The 24,038-nt window shown below is 38.8% G+C and overlaps 1 protein-coding gene across 2 annotated transcripts; it reads left to right on the top strand.

Annotated features, from left to right (window-relative positions):
• The first annotated feature begins 391 nt into the window (after window positions 1-391).
• Window positions 392-16,317, top strand: rfx4 (regulatory factor X, 4). 2 transcript variants are annotated; one of them, XM_053500678.1, is made up of 18 exons: window positions 392-590; window positions 2,861-2,947; window positions 3,155-3,215; window positions 4,676-4,799; window positions 5,801-5,862; window positions 6,055-6,268; window positions 6,748-6,825; window positions 6,999-7,162; window positions 8,022-8,122; window positions 8,217-8,275; window positions 8,547-8,691; window positions 9,868-9,962; window positions 10,477-10,594; window positions 11,936-12,055; window positions 12,645-12,800; window positions 12,977-13,103; window positions 13,201-13,339; window positions 15,123-16,317. In XM_053500678.1, the coding sequence occupies exons 1-18, from the start codon at window positions 548-550 to the stop codon at window positions 15,390-15,392; spliced, it is 2,163 nt and encodes a 720-aa protein (XP_053356653.1). In that variant the 5' UTR covers window positions 392-547; the 3' UTR covers window positions 15,393-16,317. The 2 variants fall into 2 exon arrangements, with proteins under 2 accessions (XP_053356653.1, XP_053356652.1); XM_053500677.1 differs by having other exon boundaries at window positions 12,938-13,103.
• The last annotated feature ends 7,721 nt before the right edge of the window (window positions 16,318-24,038 follow it).

The raw sequence follows: 24,038 nt of genomic DNA, 5'->3' as shown, positions 1-24,038 counted from the left end.
GGGGGGTATGAAAACGTATTAAATGCTATAATGGGAGACGGGGAGGCCACAGTGCTGGGATTGCGTAGATCTAAGCCTCTTTTTTTCTGGGGAGGGAGCTTTTCTTATTCAAAACAGCCCCACAAAAGACTTCCAGTGAGCCTTGCCACATCCCCATCTGACTCGAAGCCATTCATCAGCCTGCCGAGCCTATCAATGACATGTCCCCCATCAGGGCTCCTATAAAATCAGCCCCTTTCCCATGAAACATCAGCAAACATTTTGACGGCTCTGGCTTTTCCCCCCTCTGGATTTCTGGAGTCTCTGACCCTCGCACCCCCCCACCGCTTCAACCCTCACCCCCGCCACCTCTCCTCCACTATCACCACCTCCACCACCACCATCTTCTCTCTCTCTCTCTCTCTTGCACTTTCTCTGTTAAGCCAGCACATCGAATGCGTCTCAGTGACAGGCAGTGCTCTCGGAGAGTCGGAGGGAGCTGAGGAGGGGGAATCCTGCTCGGAGCCATTTTCTCAGAGGAGCCCTGGGGACATTGGATGGGAAGAGGATGCACTGTGGGCTGCTCGAAGAGCCTGATATGGAATCCACAGGTTGGTTCTATGCTGCGCCGCCCTGGCTTTCGGGATGCTTGGGGAGCCTGGGCGGTTTTTGGGACGCAGGACTTGGAAGTGTGTGACCTCAACCTTACTTTAGAGATTTTTTTTTTTTTTAAGCAAAAAAAAAAAGAAAAAAAAAAAACATTTAGTACTTTTATCCTTCAGCAGGACAGCTTGGTGGCCTTAACTTACATAGACATGAACAGCTGATGGGCTATTTTCACCTTTCTTGTTGCTTCAAAGGATGCATGCTCTTCTCGTGCATACAAATTAATTCTCAACTTTTGCGCCTTTTAATTCATTTTGCAACTTTTGCGTCAACTTTTGAGTGGCTTTTGGAATTGAAATTCGAGGTGTCTAACTTCGTGAAGCGCTTCTGGAGAGATTTTTCTGCTGAATGTGTAAAAGTCGCGCTGCTTTCTCGAGGCCCTGAGCTGCACCTGCCTCAGCCACCGAGCTGCGTGTGTTCTGGGCGCCGCTTAAAAGTAGCCTGAGGAGAAACGTATTTTCTACAGAGCCCGTTATATGTCTTACTATAATAGAAATCGAATTACTGTCGAATCAAATCGGACCACGTTTTAGTTCTTTAATTTAAATACAGATCAGGTCTGGTCCGGATATATCTCGTCTAAGGTTAGGCCTAATTATTTTACACAAAATGCACCAGGAATCTTTTTAGCTCAGTATTAAGTGTATATTTATGTTAAATAATATATAGAATTCTAACAAAAACGAATACATCATCGTACCATGCAGTTTTGTAGATGTTCTCCCTGATATTTAGTGCCACACAAGAAACGATCTCTGATCCGTCCCGCATTTAGATTGGATTTAATCCAATTATTGTGACCTACTCAAGCTGCGCACTAAACAAACCATTCAATTACAGCCACCTGGCTCGAGGATAACTTTTAACTTCATTTTAAACTTTTAACTTTTACTGTTTAAAAACGAACACAGTTTTTTTTTTAAAGAGAGAAACGGAATACATTTCTGAGAAGTCGTGTTTTATTGTGTTTTAATTAAGAACCCATTAGGCTCAACTGCTTGTCGGCACCGTCGCAAATATCTTACAGGGATTTATCTTTATTAGTGCTTGTTTTGCTTGATTATTATTATTATTTTTTTTTTTTACTCGGCTACTTACCGAAATTTCCAGTAAGATAACCAAATAAATTTAAATATATGTTTACAGTCATTTATTTAGCTGTTTCTATTAAGTTCATATTTCCACATGCTATTTTTTTTTTAAATTAAATGTAAACCAATAGTATCTCAATATCACTAACACCACCCCATACGCCTCCTCGTCATTGTGCATCCATGTTAAACAATTGCACTTCCATTGAACGTTCTGGAGAAAGTTTCTCAGCTTTAAACCCTTCTCATCAGTCGGAACTGAAGTCCTTGCCGACGCGCATCCTTGGCAACCGCTGCTATGGTGATGGTAGTCACGACCCGTGCCGGAAACGGTGCAGGCCCTGCGCTGTCTGTCCTAAAGACAGCCCTGAAAAGCGTACAGGCAAAATTATCCGACATAAACGTATGTATATATATATATATGTGGGGCGCGTGCTTAAACACATTATTCAAGTCCAGCGCGATGACGCCGAGCGCGCGCGGACTCAGTCGAGGTGACAACGCGCGAGTTTAACATAAACAGCTGCCCCTAAAAAATTTTTTTTTTTAATTCGCAGTTGCTGCGCATGCGCACATTATTGCGGTCCATTAAGTCATATTTCTTTATGGATTTTGGAGATATGTTCTGAGCATAAAATAACCTGTCAGAATGTAGTTTTAATAGTTTTATAATGGTGGGGTTTTCTCATCAGATGATTTAGCTCACACCTTCAATCTATTTCCTGCTGGAGTTAGACTATTAAAAATTCTTATGGCATTGACATACAAATATGTATAAATGCGTATTTACTTTAATAAATAAGCAAGACAAATCACTTACATGACAAGCAGTGTCCATGGAAGAAACCCATGCCTCTCTCAGAGTGATCCCGACTTTGCTGTTGTTGTTGCTCTTGATGATAAAAAAATAAAAATAATAATTTCTCTTGTATTTCCAATGAATCATCCAGGGTTATTTTTCTACAGAATTTCAAAAAGTTTGCAGACTAAAAAAAAGTAACTTATTTTTTGTATTCAACCTGTTGCTTTATGCATTTTAAAAGTGGAAAAAAGGCAGATAATTTTTTTCTTTGATGAAAACTAGTTGTATATAAAGAGTGAAAAGAACATTTTTACTTTTACAGAGAGCTGGATTGAAAGGTGTCTTAATGAAAGTGAGAGCAAACCCTATTCCAGCCACACGTCCCTGGGGAACATGTCCACGGATGAAAGTAAGCCATGGCATTTCAATCCACAACCTGTTGATAACCTGGTTTTAGGATTATCTCTTCTTACAAGAAAAGATTTTTAAAGTGGCATGAAGACATTTTATGATTTATATTCATAGGCTTTTAATTGTGATTTTAAGCATGTTTATTATTTAAATGATGATCATATTTTTATTTTCTTAATTATTTGGTTTTTATATTTTGTCGAAGATGAAGAAAAGGAAAATAACCGGGCGTCTAAACGGCATTCAACCCCGGCGACTTTACAATGGTGAGTTTGCATCTTACTCAACCTTATTCACCCTTAAGACTGTTCATTTCCATTATATCAATTTCATGTTATGGATTAATAAAACGTGTCTGGTTCAATTTTAATTATGACACTTAATAAGGCAGAGCGAGTTTCATTCACAGCCAAAAGCCCAGTGTTGATTTCATAAACACAGCTGGACATAACTGGACCCTGTAACAGTTTCTGCAGTACTGTAGCTCTTAATTTGACCCTGGGGATTTTGCTGTGTACACAGGATTTATGATGTTTACATTCTGGTCCAAAGGCTGACATAGCTGTGCCAGTGACAACTAATATCATATAAATCCATACAATAGTCATTGCTTTTCTGCTCAGAATTGGACATCAGTAAGAGTGTTGGCTTTCAAAAGCGCATTTGATATAAAAAAAAAAGTAATAGAAAAAATGGAGGAGCTCTGGGTGTACTGTACATCTACTAAGCTTTCTTCATCCTTTGCTGTTTGTATTATTGTCTGTTATTGAAAAGTGTATGAGTGCTGTACAAACTCCGTTAGTCGTAAATGGGATCAATGTTTCATAGAAATTTAAAACTAAACTACAGAATATAAGTGAAATTTTAATTATTTTAATCATTTTTATGTAAATAATGTAATGCTTATTGGATGTTATATGTTATACTTGTTGTTATATATTTATTAAATAACAATAAAATATAATGCTTATTCGGCATTGGATGTCATGTTATATTGGATGTTATAAATTTGTTATAAAAAAACCCACAAATTCAATAAAAGCATTTATAATATGACCCTTTTGTGGTCTGAATCAAAAAGGAAAAAAGATTATATTGGAAAAAGATTAATGTGATTGATTATTATTTAGATGCCGCAACCTTATTCGTAACATATTAATAAATAAACTAATAATAATAATAATAATGATAATAATAATAAAGTAGGATAATTAAACATGTCAATGTGGATTTGAAGAGTTCTGTATTTTCTGCACCATTTTGATACAACTTAAAATAAACTTAATTTTTAAGTTTTAAATAAAATTAAGTTATTTTATTTTGAACTTTCGTACATATCTCACTATGAGCACAGATTTGCTATCATGTTAAATTGATGGCATAATAATAATAATAATAATAATAATAATAATAATATATTATCCATTATTTTTTTCATTGTTTTGATTTGTTGCATTTTTTAACACATTTATTACCTGTATACTCAGTGATGTTTTACTGTACAAACTCTGGCTGGAACAACCTTCATTGCAGCCGCTTCATTACTTACTGAAGCGGCCATGAATTACGCCAAAATGATTCAAAACATAGCTATAGTGTTATTACCTACCTCGGTTTATACAAACTTAGCCTTTATTGCTTCAATACAATGTCATTACATTTTTCCTCAGAAATGTTCTGCAGCAAAATGTTTGAACCTCTGTGTTGATAAGATGGTTTTCACCAGGTTGGAGGAGAACTACGAGATTGCTGAGGGAGTGTGTGTCCCTCGCAGTGCACTGTACATGCACTATCTAGACTTTTGTGAGAAGCATGGCACTCAGCCTGTCAATGCTGCCAGTTTTGGGAAGGTAAGCTTTCACAAACCAGCTATTCTGAGCATTACAACTGATTTGTGTCATTGCATTATTTCTTAGATGCATGCAATACTTGCACCAGAATCAGGTGATAAATGCATTTAGATCGCTTTAACGCATTCCTAATGGTAAAAGTGTATTACAAGGTGAAGTTGGGGCATATGATATGCCTGTAGCTGAACAGGTGAGAGTTAAAGGACTTGCTCTAGATATTTGAACGAAACCACTTTCCTTAAGGTAGAATGGAAAAATGTCACCGTCACCATTTTTTCAGCAAAATAACGATCTAAACCTATAGTCATGCTTTCTCTTGTTCCCACATTCTATGCGAGTGCCTCCTTACGTCGATACCACCTGACATCCCTGCCCCATTCCCCAGCTCCTGTCTGAGGATATTGAAAAAGAGAGGGGGCCTGGATTAATGTGTAATTAAAGGAAATTTGGAAGGGTGAGATGTTGCGGAATGTTAGATCAGTGGCTAAAGCAGCGTGGGGTGTCCTTTAGGAAGGCTTCATTGATTCAGGACAAAAAAGAGAGAGAGAGTTGGGGCTGCCTCCCTGTCTGCTCATTTATCAAGCCGAGCCTGACAGAAACTTCACAGCTTGGCCCCTTTTTTCATCCCACACAATGGAGAGCTCCACTGTTTGCTAAAGTTTCTGCACCGGGAGCTGGACCAAGGAGCCAATCTCATGGACAAAAACAGAACAGAGAGAGAGACAGACACTCAGACAGAGACATAGGAAAAGGGGAAAAGAAAAAGGATGGAAAGAAGAGCTGTTGGATATGAATTTTGTGAATGTGACAACTGGCAAGAACTTCAGTGGTCAAACGGAGAGCGGTCTTTCATGCACTGCAGAAGTTCTCCTCCTTTTATGTTGCACATGTCCAGTAGATTTAAGTAAACTGTCTAGCTTGTAAGCATCTAGATTGTAAATGTGAAGGAAGGACAATGTGTGATCTTCAGCAAATGCCCTTTTGTGTCCTGTCCTTTATAGATAATAAGACAACAGTTCCCTCAATTAACAACACGAAGGCTGGGAACCAGGGGCCAATCAAAGTAAGTCTTACCAGACTGACACTGTCTGTGCATTTTTTTTCTCTTCTCTTCTTATGTGCCTCATATAATTCTCATAACAGTGACGATAATTCCACTGATGTTTGTTTATTATTAGCAACTTCAGATATACCTTCATTTTATTTACTTAACCTGCATCTTCCTTGGTCCTCTCTTGGTCGCTCTTTTCCTCAGGTACCACTACTATGGCCTAGCAGTGAAGGAGAGCTCCCAGTACTACGATGTGATGTACTCCAAGAAGGGTGGCGCCTGGGTAAACGAGACAGGCAAGAAAGAGGTTACCAAGCAGACAGTGGCGTATTCACCCCGCTCCAAACTGGGCACTCTGCTGCCAGAATTTCCAAATGTCAAAGACCTAAATCTGCCTGCCATTCTGCCAGAACAGAAGGTAAATAGAGCACTAAAAAACCTGGTGACTATCTTCTTCTTTAGCCAGCCTACCCCAACCCCCCCCCAACACCACCACCCATCTCTTCTCATACATCCACCCCTCCTGCTTCCCCTTTCATCTGCCCCCTGCACCTTCTCCGGGTTGGGATTTAAACAAGGGCCCTGAGGATTTATATGCTGGGTCCTAGCGAACTCTTAATCTTTCAAGTAGATAATAAGATCTCACACACAATAAAGTACAGACTCTAGCTGTCCTGCTTTAAAAAGCGGCTTTAATTTGAAATAGTTTACGGCTTGCTGATCTCCAAAGCCACTTTTTATACAACGCGTTTGACTAAGATTTGCGGCCAGGGTTATTAACGCAAGTATTTTAATGTGTCATTTATTTTGTTATAACGCAGGAGGTATGAGAGGTCGTATTGATGTGTGAATGATTATTTCGATAAGTCTTAGTAAAACGATCTCTTTCATTTTCAGGTTTCAACGTTTATCATGATGTACAGAACACACTGCCAGAGAATACTTGACACCGTCATACGAGCTAATTTCGATGAGGTTTGTTTTTTTTGTTTTTTTTTTCTTTTTCTTTGGATGAACGGAATATGTCTGGCTTTTACAACTTTTTGACGCCTGTAATCTTTTACCAAAACTTAGTACAGTCTTTAAGATGTGTCCACACAGTGTAGACCCGGTGTTAATCATTCCCTTACTGTTGTGTGTGTGTGTAGGTCCAGAGCTTCCTGTTGCATTTTTGGCAAGGGATGCCACCACACATGCTGCCTGTCTTGGGCTCATCCACTGTGGTAAACATTGTAGGGGTGTGTGATTCCATCTTATACAAAGCCATTTCTGGAGTCCTCATGCCCACGGTCCTACAGGCCCTACCTGATAGGTGAGTGCTGTCCCTAATGTCCCTAATGTGCCTAATGTCCCTAATGCTAATAGAAAAAAAGAGACACAGACAGACAGACATTAGGTCATATAACTATTCTTCTTTGTTAGCTCTGAATGGAAAATGTCGACTTATGAGCAACTCTAACCTCTGGTTTATTATGTTTATTTATTTTTATTAATAACCATTATTTAGCACTGTGGTCTTGTGCGTGAGGGTTGTGCATGGAGTTTGCATGTTCTTGGTGGGTTTCCTTCAGATGCTCTGGTTTCCTCCCACAGTTCAAAGACATGAACAGATTAGGCTAATTGGCATTCCCAAATTGCCCGTAGTTTGTGTGTGTGCGTGCATGCATTTACCTTATCCAAGGTGTATCCGCCATATGCCCTACAAGGTTAGGGTTGGGGTTAGGCTCCAGGCCCCTGTGACCCTGTATACAGGATAAAGCAGTATAAAAGATGAATAAATGAATGAGTTATTCAGATGATGCTGATTATCAAACGCCTTTTGTGCTGTAACTTTATAATTCTTTTAGTAAATGTATCAGTTTAATTGTTTATAATAAATTCACTAGATCATAAAACGTAGAGGTAAGCTGTGCATTGTTGTAATGAAAACTTTAAATGTTGGAAGGAAAGGATTTTAAGTATAAAAGGAAACTAATTTTACTTTACATTTTACTTCACTTGATACTGTACAGCAGAAACAGTATGTTTCTTCAGACCACTTCCATTTTCTCTCTATTAATATTTTCTATTACTGAATTTCCACAAAAATGCCGTCACCATATTTATTCACATCATATCTTCTTTATAATGAATTGGTTTTTTTTTAATCATCGTTTGAATGATCCACGCAGCCTGACTCAGGTCATCAGGAAATTTGCCAAGCAGCTTGATGAGTGGTTGAGAGTGGCTCTGCACGATCTGCCCGAGAACCTGCGCAACATCAAGTTTGAGTGTAAGTCCTGTGTCCCTACATTGACTATGTACTGTTCAGTCCATTATGTGTCTTGAAGCATTATGAAAGAAATGTGCAACTTTACATTTTTCAGTGTCAAGAAGGTTCTCCCAGATCCTCAAGCGGCAAACGTCATTAAATCATCTTTGTCAGGTGAGAAACAATTAAAATTGGATACAGAAATAATATCCATCTTTTTTTCTTTTTTTTTTATGTGTGTTTTCTCATGTAAAAAAATTTTGTGTTTTCCAATATGATACAGTTAGTAATAAAAGCAGATGGATGGGGAATATTTACATCACGTTCAGATAAAACACAGCATGTTAAATGACACGTTTGGTATGAATATTATTTTTGTGCTTTTTATTTTGCAAGTTCTTACACTCCTTTAAACTGATTGTTTTTCATACTTTTGTACCTGTAGGCATCACGGACTGTGATCCACAGTGCAGATATCACCTTTCAGATGCTGGAGGACTGGAGGAATGTAGATCTGAACAGCATCACCAAGCAGACACTTTACACAATGGAGGACTCCAGGGAAGACCAGAGACGACTCATAATCCAATGTGAGTGACTGACCAAACGACTCATAGATAAATAAAAGCTGTTAGAGACGTGAGGAAAAGGGGGGACGTTTGGCTTTAATTTAGGTAACTTGAAGGTTATTTTCTTCAGTCTTTTGAACGGTTAGCTGCACTGGCCTATGACTTCGCGCCAAACATCAATGCTGTAAGGGAAAGTTAGACTGTCGAGGATCTCAACCTCTTGATACCCCGAGCACACACACACTCACACACTATGGGCAGTTAGGAAACGGCGATCAGGCTATGAGGCACGTCCTTGGACTGTGAGTGCAAGGTGCCGGCTCTTACCACTAAGCCGAAGTGCTGCCGTTTTAAAAATACAGTATGCGCTGTAAAAGATCAGTGCGGCAATATAAATCTAAATACAAAGCCTCACTGCTTTAAACCTAATGTAAGTAGAATTTTGGCTTTTTGCAGCTGCTTTGACTTAATTAATGAGTCATCTCAGCTTCACGTCTAACACTCTGCTAGAAACCCAAGTTAATGTGAATTTATTAGTAGTGAGTAAGAGTGAGTAGCGCGTCCCTGTATAGCAAGTATTGTACTCCGTGGCAAGATTTACATTTCGAATTTTGATGTAACTCTAGTTACCGAGAGCTGAATCATTCCCACGGTCGTGAGAGGCAGTCTTTAATTACAGCCACTGTGAGGTTAACTGAGCTTACCCTCAACACCCAGGGAGAATTTCAGACTCATTTCAGTGGCGAGCCACAAATGACAGAAAAGTTCAAAGTTCAGAAAGTAGCTCCTGCCACTGCATAAGTGATCAGAAGTGTAGTAAGGGGGGCATTTTCATATCGTAGACATAATAGCACAGTACAGTACAGTATGTATATATATATATATATATATATATATATATATATATATATAAATATATATATATATACCTGATCATCAGGTTTTGTTGTGATTATTATTATTATTATTATTATTATTATTATTATTTAGACATAAATAACAGTTTCTGTGATTGAATTAAAGCACAGTGTAACTATATTACCATTAAATTTTCTGCTATAATTGTGGAAACTCTGCTTTAATGATTCAAGCATTAATTACTGCTGCTAGATCATTAGTATTAGAACAGTGCATGTAACTCAGACATTTTAATCTACCTTACATTTGGTCGGTCTCATCCTGTTTCTCCTCGCCCAGTGTACCAGGAGTTTGACCGGCTTCTGGAGGATCAGTCCCCCATTGAAGCGTACATCGAGTGGCTGGACTCTATGGTGGACAGATGTGTTGTGCGGGTCAGTTCAGCTTTTTATGTTTTTAGTTCTTTGCAAATCACACAGAGATAAACAATTATCCTGCATGCTTAATAATTTATTGAGTAAAATCGAATCAACATATTATTTAAATGTCAGGATTCTTTTCTCAGTTTTCTCTGTAGACGTACTTTTACATGGTGACCATATTAACAGCAGTCCTGAAATGTAAAGCATCCATCCAAATGCCAACCCCATTATGACATGCTTATGCTGAGCCATTTGTGCCGCAATTCCCCAACTTAATGATGTCTTCATGGCCCCTTTTGCACCCATTCTATTGCAGATATAGGGTTGTAAAAATTTGGTCTCCTTGGGAACGTGGACTATCCAGCAGACAATAGTTGAATGGGAAGGCGTGTCCCCGGGGGAAAATCAAATAGTTGACTTGTTGACATGTTTTTCGTTCCTGTGGGGTTAGACCTCAGCATGGACACTAAGGTTAAGGCCCTTGTGTTCCTCCCCCAAAGCCTTTCTCATGGTAATATTCCTTTAGGTGGCGGGGAAGAGACCCGGATCCCTGAAGAAGGTTGCTCAGCAGTTTCTTCTCATGTGGTCTTGTTTTGGGACAAGAGTGATCCGGGACATGACGCTGCACAGCGCCCCTAGCTTCGGTGAGTCTGCAAGAGCCATGTGACCCCCATGTTATACACTGCAGAATATGACATTGTCTTGAGTCTAGTTGCATTTATCTACAATTTCTAAATATATAGAAATATATATATATATATATATATATATATATATATATATATATATATACAGCACATCTAGAATATTTCTAGAATATATCAAGACATAAATTTGTTGTTTAATTGGTAGACAATTTTGTTTATTTTTTGGCATTAATTTGAAAAATATTAAAAAATATTAAAATATCTGCTAACAGGACAAAAATAAATGTAAAAAAAAGATAATAAAATAAATAAGTTAAATATTTTTATATTTGGCTTATTGTAATATTATACTAATAAGTTATAGATACATTTGCCTGGATTAAAAATATTTTCATTTGCTACAGGTTTATACTTCATCTCGTATAATGCAGAATAAAATAGCTATTTTATATGTTTAAAAATCTTTTTTCTTTTTGATTTTACTTGTCACTGTCTCCTCTGGCGTGTTTCTTAAAAATTTAGGTCTAAAATTAAAATCTAAATCTTCATTTACGTTTGTGTAAAGCTGTTTTGTGATAATGTCTCATGTTAAAACTGAAATTCATATTTGAAAATAGACTTTATTACAAATTATAAATATATATGTATATTTTTTCATGTGGTTTTCACCTGTTGGTTCATGATCTTGCTTTGCGCTCCTTTCTAGTCTAGTACGACCTGAGTTGTATTTCTCCGTATTTATTCTTAGGAAATTTCTTACAATCATAAATGCAAAAGCATCACGTCAACATGGCTGCCGTGCCTACTCAAAGAGTAGCAGAACGAAGCACTATAAGACGAGGGTGAAGACCCCCCCCCCCCCTCTTCAGCTCTGTCTGTGAATATCAAAGACACAGCTGGTTGCAGTGTTTTGATAATGCAGCTCTCCATACAAAACAGCTAATTAACAAAGGCTAACCCCCTCCGCAAGTGTTTCCTCCTGCTTCCCATTTTATGAGTGGGCAGTATTTGCGCCTGGTGCTCTGAATAGCGGTTTATAAAGCACACACTGACCGGACTTACTTGTACAATGTGACGATTGTGTCATGCTCTTTTAAAATTTCTCCCCCTTTTGTTATTGAGTCAGGGCGTTTGCATTATTTTCACTCCAACAACTCTTAAAAGTGTGTGATTTATGTCTAATCTGTAATCATAGTGTGTAATCTGTGTTCATTAGCGGGTTTAACAAAAGCCCGGCCCAGTGTACAGTTCCTTACAGCTTAAAAATATGTTTTGGGTATGAGCAGAGAGTGAGGTACACCATGATTAAGTGTGTATATCTTCGTCCTGTGTGCGCAGGTTCGTTCCATCTGATTCACCTGATGTTTGATGACTATGTGCTGTACCTGCTGGAGTCACTACACTGCCAGGAAAGAGCCAATGAGCTGATAAGGGCCATGAAGGGAGAAGGAACTACAGGTGGGTCAAAGGACGTGGACTGTCGGTTATCACGCTTTATATTCTAATATAAATGAGATATACAGCATGAACATAACATATGGTAGAGTATATAATGGCCACACCATCTAATAAGTATATTTTATGTAGATATGCAAAGCTGAAACAATGTCAATTATTCAAAACAGGTGTAGACGTGACAGTATGATATAATACATATAAGACCATTGTGCTCGTCGTTATAAGGTGGCAGTGGCACTGGGTGGTAGGACAGCTCCCTGTGCTTGGAGGGTTTCCTCTAGGTACTCCGGTTTCCTCCACAGTCCAAAGACATGCAAATTAGGCTAATTGGCGTTTCCAGATTGCCCGGAGTGTGTGCATGTGCCAATCCTTGTGCCGAAAGTCGCCTGGATTGGCTTGAGATGAATGAATGAATGAATGATTGAAATTAATGCAGTGGGCAAAGTTTCTTCCTCTTGCTAATATTTGACCTGCTTTGCTGTCACATGATCGTCTTAATGGATAATTGCATGACCGTCCAGGTATTCCTACTACACCGGTGGGTGAGTGTACGTTACATATTGACGTTTCCATTGTTGTCTTCCTGCAGCGGACAGTAGTGAGGATATGTTGGCAAGTGAGAGCACCTCCGTGTCCCCTGAACCCTACTCTCCTGCAAAGTCAGTGCCCTCAGTAGGAGCAGTTGCCACCAGCACTCCGACTTCAGCCCAGTCCCCAGAATACAGCAGTGTGTCTGTTACCTCAGGTATGAAGGCGTTTAAAAAAAACCCATCCACTTAATAATTCATCATGGCAATGTAAAAGGTTACCTCTATAATTTATGTAATTTAAACGAGGCCCAAGGGAGAAACGTGTGTTTTGTATATGTGTGTATTATACTAGGAGCGCTTCAGTCATATACATGGTCCCTTACATACACAGTGACCACGTCAGGAGGCAACCCCCCCGACGGAGGATCCCAGCTGTCTTGCATGCGTACCAGCGCCCCTGTGCACCCTACCTCGTCCGCACACCGGATGCAAGTCTACCCCTACAGAGACGAGCACGGGTGAGTCTATAATAAGAGACACAGGAGAACAGTTCCAATAGTCTCGATTTTATCAGCTAATTGTTTGTTTTTTTAATGCTCTTTCCCTTTCTCTTAGATACACGGGCAGCTACAACTACAGCAGCTACACGAACCAGCATCATCATGCTATCCAGAGCCAGTATCCGAGTCTGCCCCATGAAGCAGGCCTCCCAACCCCACTGCACTATTCCTCCTACCACCGTTCCTCCGCACAGGTCAGCCGTCCACCAGGACACACTCGTTTTTACTCGGAATCAGCTCTAATACGCCAGCAATGTTAAAGTTCTTTAAAATAATAAAGGCAGTGTCTTAACATCTGTTGGGTTTGTGTTTCGTTTAGTCCAATATACATCCTTATGCAACTGTAATGACTTCCACTGTTTCATAACAGTTGCATAATAGTAGTGTATTCCCCTTCATTGAAATGGAAATGGTAATGGAAGTGTATTCCACTCCTGCCTGTTTAATAGCATCTTACAAGGTCTGTAACTCAGACAGGAATGCTAATATGAATAAGAATGGTGAATGACACACTGTGGTCATTAGCATGTGAAATGCAGAAAAGGTCTGTAGTAATGGACCACTTAGCCTGCGGGTGAACTCTCTGCCATCTCATGAAATTAAGTATTAATTTGGTTGTACGACGGAGAATTCTATTCCTTCTTCACCACCCTTAAACAGAACACGTGCATCCAAAGGAAATAAATGTATTGGTAAGAAATTACAGAGGATCTGTAGAAATTGCGCTTTTCCTTTTTTCTGCTATTAAAGTAGATAACTGGTTTATATTTAAGCTCTCACGGAAGTAGGCCTGCGAGCTTGGTGGCATCATACTGTATATTGTAAGCCAAAGCAGCAGACATAATAGTAATAGTAATTTCCTGTAAAGAGATCTTTGACCCAGCCTCAGTTCTGCCGAAGCAGCCGGGGGTGAATCGCGCTCTCTACAGCGGATGCAGACACTGACAGGTGGCCTGGTCACAGCTTTGACAGCCCCCTCCACTCGACACCCCTCCACCCAACGCTCAATAGCCGCCTCAGAGCCTCAGCCAGCGAGCGGCAAACCAGACCGAGCACGCCTTTATTAAAATATTGTTATTCAATGGTCTCTTTTCTCTGCACGAACAAGAGGTCACTAAGCCTCATATCTTGGTCCCTGACCCCGGCTGACTTTTATTTTCCACTCCGCAGCACTCCATAATGGTATTGACTGTGGACCAGTTTCTATTTAGAGAGGAGAGAGATTTTTATTTCCACTTTTCCTCCGTGTGTTAAAAACAGGCACAATGTCTGATCTTTGTCTGAGTGGATGCACCCAGTAGGAAGTGATTTAGATGACTCAAATGGAACACTATGCTGGTTTCCTATTTGAAGACAGAAAGGGTGTTTGAGAAGCACACGTGTTGACATGTATGATTTGATTAGGTTTATGATCACTTGAGTTATCCATGGCAACAACAAATAAAAAATAGCTGTAGAGCCCCTAATTAGTGTGCCTGCTTACACATTATTTTATATTTAAACTCAGTTCACAAAAAATGTGTAAAAGTGACATGTTATATGTCAGGAATAAAACATTTCAGCATGTGCTGGTTTGGCAAAAATATTCAAACAACTTGATTTTTTTTCATAACAGTAAATCCTGAAGTTTTTATTTATTTTTTTAATACAAAAACATGTATAACAATAAAAAAAAAACCTTGCAGCGAGGAACACTGTCTAAGCTAGTGTTATAAAAAGAACAATATTTTTGACGAATCATAAGCAAGCATTTGATTTGAAGTAACTGTTTTATTACATTAAAAAAAAAAAATTAATATCCTTTTTTTATTTTTATTTTTTAATAGTTTTATTTTTAAAACTGATATACCATTTTGTGAGTGACTTAATAAGACATTATATATAAAATATGACTTTATCTAACTTGTTGTCTTGCAAAACGCAAAATGCTTGCATGATGGTTAGACAGTAATCATGTCTTTGTCTTTACTTCTTCAGTACTCGCTGAACAGCCCGATGTCCCGCATGGAGCCATGTCTGATGGGTGGTACTCCCCGGCTGCATGCGACCCCAGTGACCCCCCGCTGGCCAGATGTTCCCTCAGCCAACAGCTACTCCAGCACTCCTATGCACTCGACACGCTATGCCTCTACAGGAGACATGTACTCTTCTTTAACACCACGCAGGAACTCTGAATATGAGCATGCACAACACTTTCCTGGCTTTGCCTATATTAGTGGAGAAGCTACTACAGGCTGGGCCAAATAGCTCAATCTTTATCCTTTTAGAAATATCCCCAGAGATGTGCATCAACATGAAGAACTCCAGCAAGGCCAGGAAACATTCAGTGTCATCCTTACAACATGGAGAGGTTTCCAGAAAACGAGCTGGTATCAGACGGGTGTCTACAGTGACAGCTGTCAGACTGACTCTTTCTCACCAAGCAGAATCATTGTGACGTGATGATGTTGCAGGTCTTGCCTAAGTGTGCCTTTTAATTATCTTTCAGTTTGTTATGTTTCATTCCTTCTCTGAACAGTCTTGGATTACGGCCTAATTCGATTCTGAAAGTACGCATCTAACATGCTTCTGTCCTGCTGCTTGACGTCAACGCAGCTCTTTAACAACACTAAAGAATTCATTACGTCCCTCCGTAGAGCGTTCACCCTTGTGTTTTCTGTGTTTTCTCTCTTGCGCTTTGCGGTAACTGATCCAGGAAGCATAAAACCTTTTGGCGCTCTGCCATCATACGCGCGTAAAAGGAAGGGAGTTTACTGTTGATTTGAATTACATCTAATGTATGACTGCTGACTGTATGCGTGACAGTGGGGCATTTAACATGCTGAGACGGCAGTTTTAGTAACATGATGTCCTTTGGCTTTGTTTATATGTGTTTGTATTGTAAATTTCATTTTTTTTTTTTTTTTTTAGAAAAGTGTTAACTTAGATTTGTGTGTTTTTAAATGCACTCAAAGGTACAGTGGACCTATTACCCTATGGGTAGAAATAAAAAAGGAAAGAATATCAAAATGTAACATTTATCATTAGCCACTTTCTCTTGTAAATAAAAGCACTCAATAACGTCTGTGGTGACAGCTGTTACCGTGTAAATGATATATGTGGAATTATTTGTTGCCACATAAACATTTTTTAAAACCCAATATCAAGCGTGATTATTTGCCTGTTTAAATGATGCGTGTTATTCCAACTTGTTTCCAGCAGAAAAAAAGGAAGTGATTTAATTCTAATTCTAAGTGATCTAACTGATTTAACCTCTTATAACCTCAAGTAGTCTGTGTTTCTCCCCAGTGTGTAGAAGGATTCAGGTCTATCTTGTCATGAGTCAAGCTGGTGCGTCATTTCCAGACCTCACGCCTCTTCTATTGCATGTTTCTGATGAGAAAAGTTCCAGCCTTTTTCTAAATCGTGTCAACAGCCACTCCCTCAGAAATAAGTTCAAACACAGAACCAGTCCAGCCACATTGTGTAACAGGAGGAGATTTATAAGAAGCTTACTTATTTGTTTATAGGATAACATAATTTATGCAGATGAACATTATTTCAATATATATAGCAAAATATATTCTTGGGCATGCTGGTGGTATAAATGAGCGCTATGTTTAATGTTCTTTGGATTCGAAACCCCCTACTGTTAAGTTCTACAAAAAGGATTCTTCTGCAAGTACAAACTGAAGAACCCTCTATTCCTATCCTTAACGCCACACAAAGTAAACATGGACATTTTACTGCAGCCCTTCAGCTATTTATTTTAATTGTATTAAGATTTTAATCAATAATACAACATATTTTGGGCAAGATAAGCATTAATGTTCTGTTTGCATTTTACGGTAGTAATCTCTAATTAATAGTTTAAAAATAATAGGATGATGATATAGTGTGTATGTTGAAAGTCAGTGTCTTGTTACTCTTGTCTTTGCTTTATGCATTAACACATAGGTCAAGACATTCAGATCAATGTAAGTGCAATAAATATCACATGGATCAAAATAAATCACAATTCATGTGTGAATGGGCAGAAGGGAAAACTGACGCAAATAAAAAGATTCAATAATCGTTGGTGACAGTTTGCCTTACTTCAACACTCTCACTTTCAGAGACTATAAAGTATAATTACCCTGTTAATGCAATAATTTGTACTTACTATATCTTCCACACTGCTAGCAATTTCGCTAAGCATGTACACCCACTGTCCACTTTATTAGGAACTGCACATTCATTTGAAACGATACGGCTATTATGTGACAATTAGGCTGTCAAAAATAAAAATCATGCTGGCATTATGTTAAGTCTGTGACTTTGCATGGACAGGCTTGTTCGTGTATTGCAGGACCTGTGGCTCTTCGGTGATTTTTATGCATAAAATATCTCCCATGGTTACCCAAAATCGTGCTAAAAATCTGTTAAGGAGAGAGGTCACAGGAGAACTGGTTTAAGCTGACAGGGAGCCTATGGTAACCCAAATAATCACCATAAATTTAAAGCAACTCCGAACATGCAACACGTCACATCTTGAGGCGGATGGTCTACATCGGATGGTACTTTGAGTTCCACTCTGTGCGCACTGTAGCCTGCGTGACTTCATGTATTGCACTGCTGCCAGATTGCATGAACGAGAAGGTTTACTTGCTTTCCTATTAAACTTCTAACCTAATGTGTAAACTTCTAATGGGAAGTACTCCTCAGGTGCTCGAAACCCCAGTGGCCCCCATCCGCTGGCCAGATATTCTCTCAGCCAACTGCTACTCCAGCACTCCTATGCACTCGACACGCTATGCGTCTACAGGAGACATGTACTCTTCTTTAACACCACGCAGGAACTCTGAATATGAGCATGCATAACACTTTCCTGGCTTTGCCTATATTAGTGGAGAAGCTACTACAGGCTTCAAAAGCTACTACATAGCCCAATCTTTATCCTTTTAGAAATATCCCCAGAGATGTGCATCAACATGAAACAAGTATAAAAAATGGAAGAACTCCAGCAAGGCCAAGAAACATTCAGCGTCATCCTTACAGCATATGTGTTAGTGGAGGACTGAGAGGGGTTTCGGAAAATGAGTTCGTATTAGAGGGTGTCTACCACTGTCAGATCTTGCCTAAGTGTGCCTTTTAATTATCTTTACATTCATTATTTTTATTCCTTCTCTCTTGGATCGTGGCCTACACTACGTTCCAAGTTATTACGCAAATGATATCTTTCTCTGATTTTCATAATTAGTCAATGCAAATGACAGGCAGTATAATTTTCTAGTTATCAACCATTAGTGTATAATTTGAATTTTATTGAACAAACGTCCTATTGATAACAATATTTATTTCAAAAATAAAAAACTGAAAATGCACTGTTCCAAATTATTATGCAGAACAGAGTTAAAACATTTTATAGGCTGTAAAGAACTGAAAATGGGCTTTTGTTGAATTTGCAGCTTTAGGGGTCATATTTACTGATATTAAAAGCTATTTTAATCAAAAACATCCTAACAGGGCATGTTGCATCTTAACATCCTTCTTTAATATTACCTTCACAATCCTTGCATCCATTGAACTTGTGAATTTTTGGACAGTTTCAGCTTGAATTTCTTTGCAGGATGTCAGATTAGCCTCCCAGAGCTGCTGTTTTGATGCGAACCACCTCCCACCCTCATAGATCTTTTGCTTGAGGATGCTCCAAAGGTTTTGGGGTTGAGGTCAGGGGAGGATGGTGGCCACACCATGATCTTTTATGCCCATAGCAGCCAATGACACAGAGGCATTCTTTGCAGCATTAGATGGTGCATTGTTGTGCATGAAGATAATTTTGTTACGGAAGGCACGGTTCTTCTTTTATTACCATGGAAGAAAGTGGTCAGTCAATATACTTTGCACCTTCAGGGACCCTACAGGGGCCCACCAGCTCTCTCCCCATGATTCCAGCCCAAAACATGACTCTGGCACCTCCTTGCTGATGTCGCAGCCTTGTTGGGACATGGTGGCCAGCCACCAACCATCCACTACTCCATCCATCTGGACCATCCAGGGTTGCACAACACTCATCAGTAACCAAGACTGTTTAAAAATTTGTCTTCATGTATGCCTGGGCCCACTGCAACCGTTTCTGCTTGTGAGCATTGGTTAGGGGTGGCTGAATAGTAGGTTTATGCACAACTGCAAGCCTCTGAAGGATCCTACACCTTGAGTTTCGTGGGACTCCTGAGGCACCAGTAGCTTCAAATACCTGTTTGCTGCTTTGTAATGGCATTTTAGCAGCTGCTCTCTTAATTCAATGAATTTGTCTGGCAGAAACCTTCCTCATTCTGCCTTCATCTGCACGAACCTGTCTGTACACTGAATCAGCCACAAATGTCTTCACAGTACGATGATCACGCTTAAGTTTTCTTGAAATATCCAATGTTTTTAAACCTCGTCCAAGGCATTGCACTATTTGACGCTTTTCGGCAGCAAAGAGATCCTTTTTCTTTTCCATATTGCTTGAAACCTGTGGCCTGCTTAATAATGTGGAACAACCTTCTTCAGTACTTTTCCTTTGATTGGGTTTATCTGGCAAACTAATTATCACACGTGTCTGAGATTTATTTCAGTGATCCAAAGAGCCCCAAGACACAACACCATCCATAAGTTAAATTTAAAAACTAAACATTTAATGTTTATGACACTTACATCCAATTTGCATAATAATTTGGAACGTAGTGTATTTTATTCTGAAAGTAAACATCTTTGACGCTTCTCTCCTGCTGCTTGACGTCAAAGAAGCTCTTTAACCACATTAAAGATAGCATTATGCCACTATGTAGGGCACTCGCTGTTGTGTTGACTGGCTTGTGTTTTGCAGTAAACAATTTAGTAAGCATAATACTCCGTCAAAGGCCCTTTGGCTCCTTGCCATCATACGCACGTAAATGGAAGGGAATTTACTGTCGCTTCGAATTACATCTCATATACCATTGCTGACTGTATATGTGAAGATGTGGGTCCTGCCGATTTCACAGTGAAGTGTTATAAATAAAAACTTGCATAAATGAAAACCTTTTTTTTTTTGTAACATGGTGTCCTTTGGCTTTGTTTACATACATTTGTATTTTTTAAGTTAACTAGTTAACATAGTTTTTGTGTTTTTAAACACACTCAACTATGGATAGAAATAAAAAAGGAAGTGTGATTATTTTTATTAACTTCCATTTTTCCAGCATAGTGGCTGAGTCTACTATTCCAGGTGATGTAACTGATAACTCTTTTAACAGGGCTGCCAACTTTTCAGGGAAGCTTGGAGCATGATCCTGAAAATAAGGCTATTGCTTTGCACATGCTTGCACACACACACACGCACACACGCGCACACACACACACACAATGCCTCCATTGCATACTGTATACCCAGTCTTTTTTTTTCAAACACTAATTATACACCTGGCCCTGCATGACTCAGGTTTTAGCATTGCAGTGTTAAAGTGAAACAACAGATGCATGTGACTGTATACTACAGTTGGTACAACTAACATAAAAAAAAGACAAAAAAAGGGATCTTATCCTCCAGTCAAATCATCCAAATACTCTATGTAGGGTAGCAGAGGCGTGGCAGAGAACTCTGGCCAAAATACATAAGCTATCTCATTTTGTTGCCCCCTTCCTTTTTTGATCTATATCTCTCTCCTAATTTACGTCATTGTTGCCCTAGGCGGTTAGTGCCACCACTCCCTCCCCCCATGATGCCCCAGAGGGCAGTAAAATTAATTACACACAGGAAAAAGAGAAACTTACAATGTTTGAGTGTAAGCACACACAAAACAATGTCTGACTATTTGTATTCATAACATTCAGGGATTAACAAATTTCATAAAGAGAGAATACAACAAAACACACGCAATATGTCAAAGACAATGTAAGAAAGCAGAGAGAAAACTTTGACCAAGCAGAAGCAGAAAGAAAGAATTAAAGATTCAAATGGCGCTTTATTGGCATGACAAATATGGATTTTATGACATTTGTATTGCCAAATCTCAGAATCAAGTCACAAAATAACAACATAAATAATCATGTGACAGCCATCGGGAACATTAATGCAATATAATATGCATATAACATTTCTTTTCGGGTACATTTATTTTGCAGGGATTTGTCACATAATACAAATTGTTAAACTAAATATTAAAAAAAATACATGTATTTTTTACAATATGATGTTGGGCCAACCTAAGGAGCTATAACAGCTTCGACTCTTCTGGGAAGGCTTTCCACAATGCTTAGGAGTGTGTTAATGGGAACTTTTGACTATTCTTCCAGAAGCACATTTGTGAGGTCAGACACTGATGTTGGACGAGATGTAGGCCTAACTTATCCCGAAGGAGTTCTATCAGGTTGAGGTCAGGACTGGCAGGCCAGTCAAGTTCTTCCACACCAAACTCGCTCATTCAAGTCTTTATGGACCTTGCTGTGTGCACTGGTATGCAGTCATGTTAGAACTGGTGTGGGGTTGTTTTTAAAAAGTTGGACTTACTTCCAGTGAAAGGAACTCTTAATGTTTTAACACACCACCACATTTTGGACATTTTTCCGTTTCCCCTTTTTTTGTGGGAACACTTCAGGGATGACCCCTTTCTGATCCTCCAACATGACTTCGCACCAGTAGCCCACAGCAAGGTCCTGACCTCAACCCTAAGAAACACCTTTAAGATGAATTAGAGCGGAGATTGTGAGCCAGGCCTTTACATCCAACACCAGTGTCTAACCTTACAAATGCGTTTCTGGAAGAATGGTCATAAATTCCCCAAAACACACTTCTGAACCTTGTGGAAAGCCTTCCCAGAAAAGTTGAGGCTGTTCTAGCTGCAAGGGGTAAGACAACATCATATTAAACCCTATGGATTAAGAATTGGATGTTATTCAAGTTCATAAAGTCAAATACTTTTGGCAATATAGTGTAAACAAAAAAAAAAGTTTATGCCAAATTTTTATTAATGTTCAGAAAGTCTGTCACATGACTAGGGCTCATAGGAGTTTAATATTTGATTATAATAAAACTATACAATTATATTATATTATATAGTAATAGAGTATTTAATAGACATTATGTGAATGTTGGGGGGGCAATTCCCGCAATATTTGTTAAATCAACTCCAACATATAAGCCGTTTATTGCTGACTTGTCAGAAAGAGCCTAGAGCTCTGGGATTTTGCTTGCATCTTCCACAAACAATTGTTTTGGATGCGCAAGCGTGAGAAATTGGAAAAGTGGCGTGAGAGTGTGTGCAGATGAGTGTTTGCGCGAGTCTCACGCTTAGTACATGAGATTTGGCAGCTCTGCTTTTAACCTCAATTGGTCTGTGTTTCTCCCTAGTGTGTAACAGGACTCAGGTCTGTTTTGTCATGGGTCATGCTGCTGCGTCATTTTCAGATCTCCTGCCTGCCTCTTCTGTTGCATGTTTCTCATGAGAAAAGTTCCTGACCTTTTTAAATTATATCAACAGCCACTCCCTGTCCTTTTGACCAGAGTTCTACAAAGAGGGTTCTCCCAAAAATCCCTAACGCCACACATTTTTACCATGGACATTTTATTGCAGCTATACAATTATTTATTTTAATTGCATTACATTTTTCGAAATAATTTAACATATTTTTGACAAAATAAGCATTACTGGTCTGTTTGCATTTTGCATTTTACAGTAAGTCTACACATGATAGTTAGTGGGATGACCACATACTAAGCAATGAGTTGAAAGTTACTGTCTTGTCAATCTTTGCTTTATTAACACATAGGTCAAGACATTAAAAACAATAGATAATAAAAGTGCAATAGATAAAAACTTGGTTTGTCTATGTGCCATCTGGCGACGGATACTCCCTACATTGGAGATATCTACACTCATACCATTTCCCTTTGGGATTAATGGGCAATTTGGGAACACCAATTAACTTAACCTGCATGTCTTTGGACTGTGGGATGAAAACAGAGTAGCCGGAGGAAACCCACCAACCCCGAGGAGAACATATAAACTCCATGCACGCAGACCCGAGAAAGGAATCAAACCTGGACCTTGGAGATGCGAGGCAACAGTGCAAACCACTATATTACTATGCAGGCGCAATAGATGACACATGGTTCAAAATAAATCACAATTTACTGAACGTTTAGAAGGGAAAACTGAAACAAATAAAAAAATAATAATAATCTTTGTCATTAGAGATCATAACATATAATTACTCTGTTAAATCTGTAAAGTCACTCATTGTAACAATTCTAGATAAGCATTTACACTCCTGTCCACTTTATTAGGAACACCTGTCCATACTGAAACAAATTTAAAATTTTTTAATAATCTTTGTCATCAGAGATCATAACATATAATTACTCTGTTAAATCTGCAAAGTCACTAATTGTAACAATTCTCGATAAGCATATACACCCCTGTCCACATGCATATTCTTGCAGTTATTAATTTAACAAGAGATATTTGACAAAAGATATCACAGAAGAACGTTCGGATTAGTTGGTATTGTTTAGATTAGATTACTTAGTTAGATTACTAGTTAGATTAATAGATGAAGCCTATGGTCATTCAAATAACGATTTGTTATACATTTGTGAAGTGGAAGAGCAACCACTCACATCTTTAGGTGGATGGGCTACACAAGAGACACTTTGAGTTCCATTCCTGTCAGCAAGGACAAGAATCTAAAGCTACAGGTCCACCTGGATGAGAAACAAGAATTTCACCAGTTGTTAAATTTGTGCTCACTGTAGCCTTCATGGCTTTGTGTATTGCATTGCTCCAAAATATGTGCATGCATGGAATGAGCAGCTGTACAGGCATTCCTATTAAACTTTTTAACATCATGACAAATATTTTTAAATGACGTAATTAATATAATTATACAATTGATTCCAAATGACAGTATTAA

The sequence above is a fragment of the Clarias gariepinus genome, chromosome 7 (assembly GCF_024256425.1).
Source record: "Clarias gariepinus isolate MV-2021 ecotype Netherlands chromosome 7, CGAR_prim_01v2, whole genome shotgun sequence".
NCBI classification, from domain to species: domain Eukaryota; kingdom Metazoa; phylum Chordata; class Actinopteri; order Siluriformes; family Clariidae; genus Clarias; species Clarias gariepinus.
This window is presented reverse-complemented; position numbering and strand designations above follow the sequence as displayed.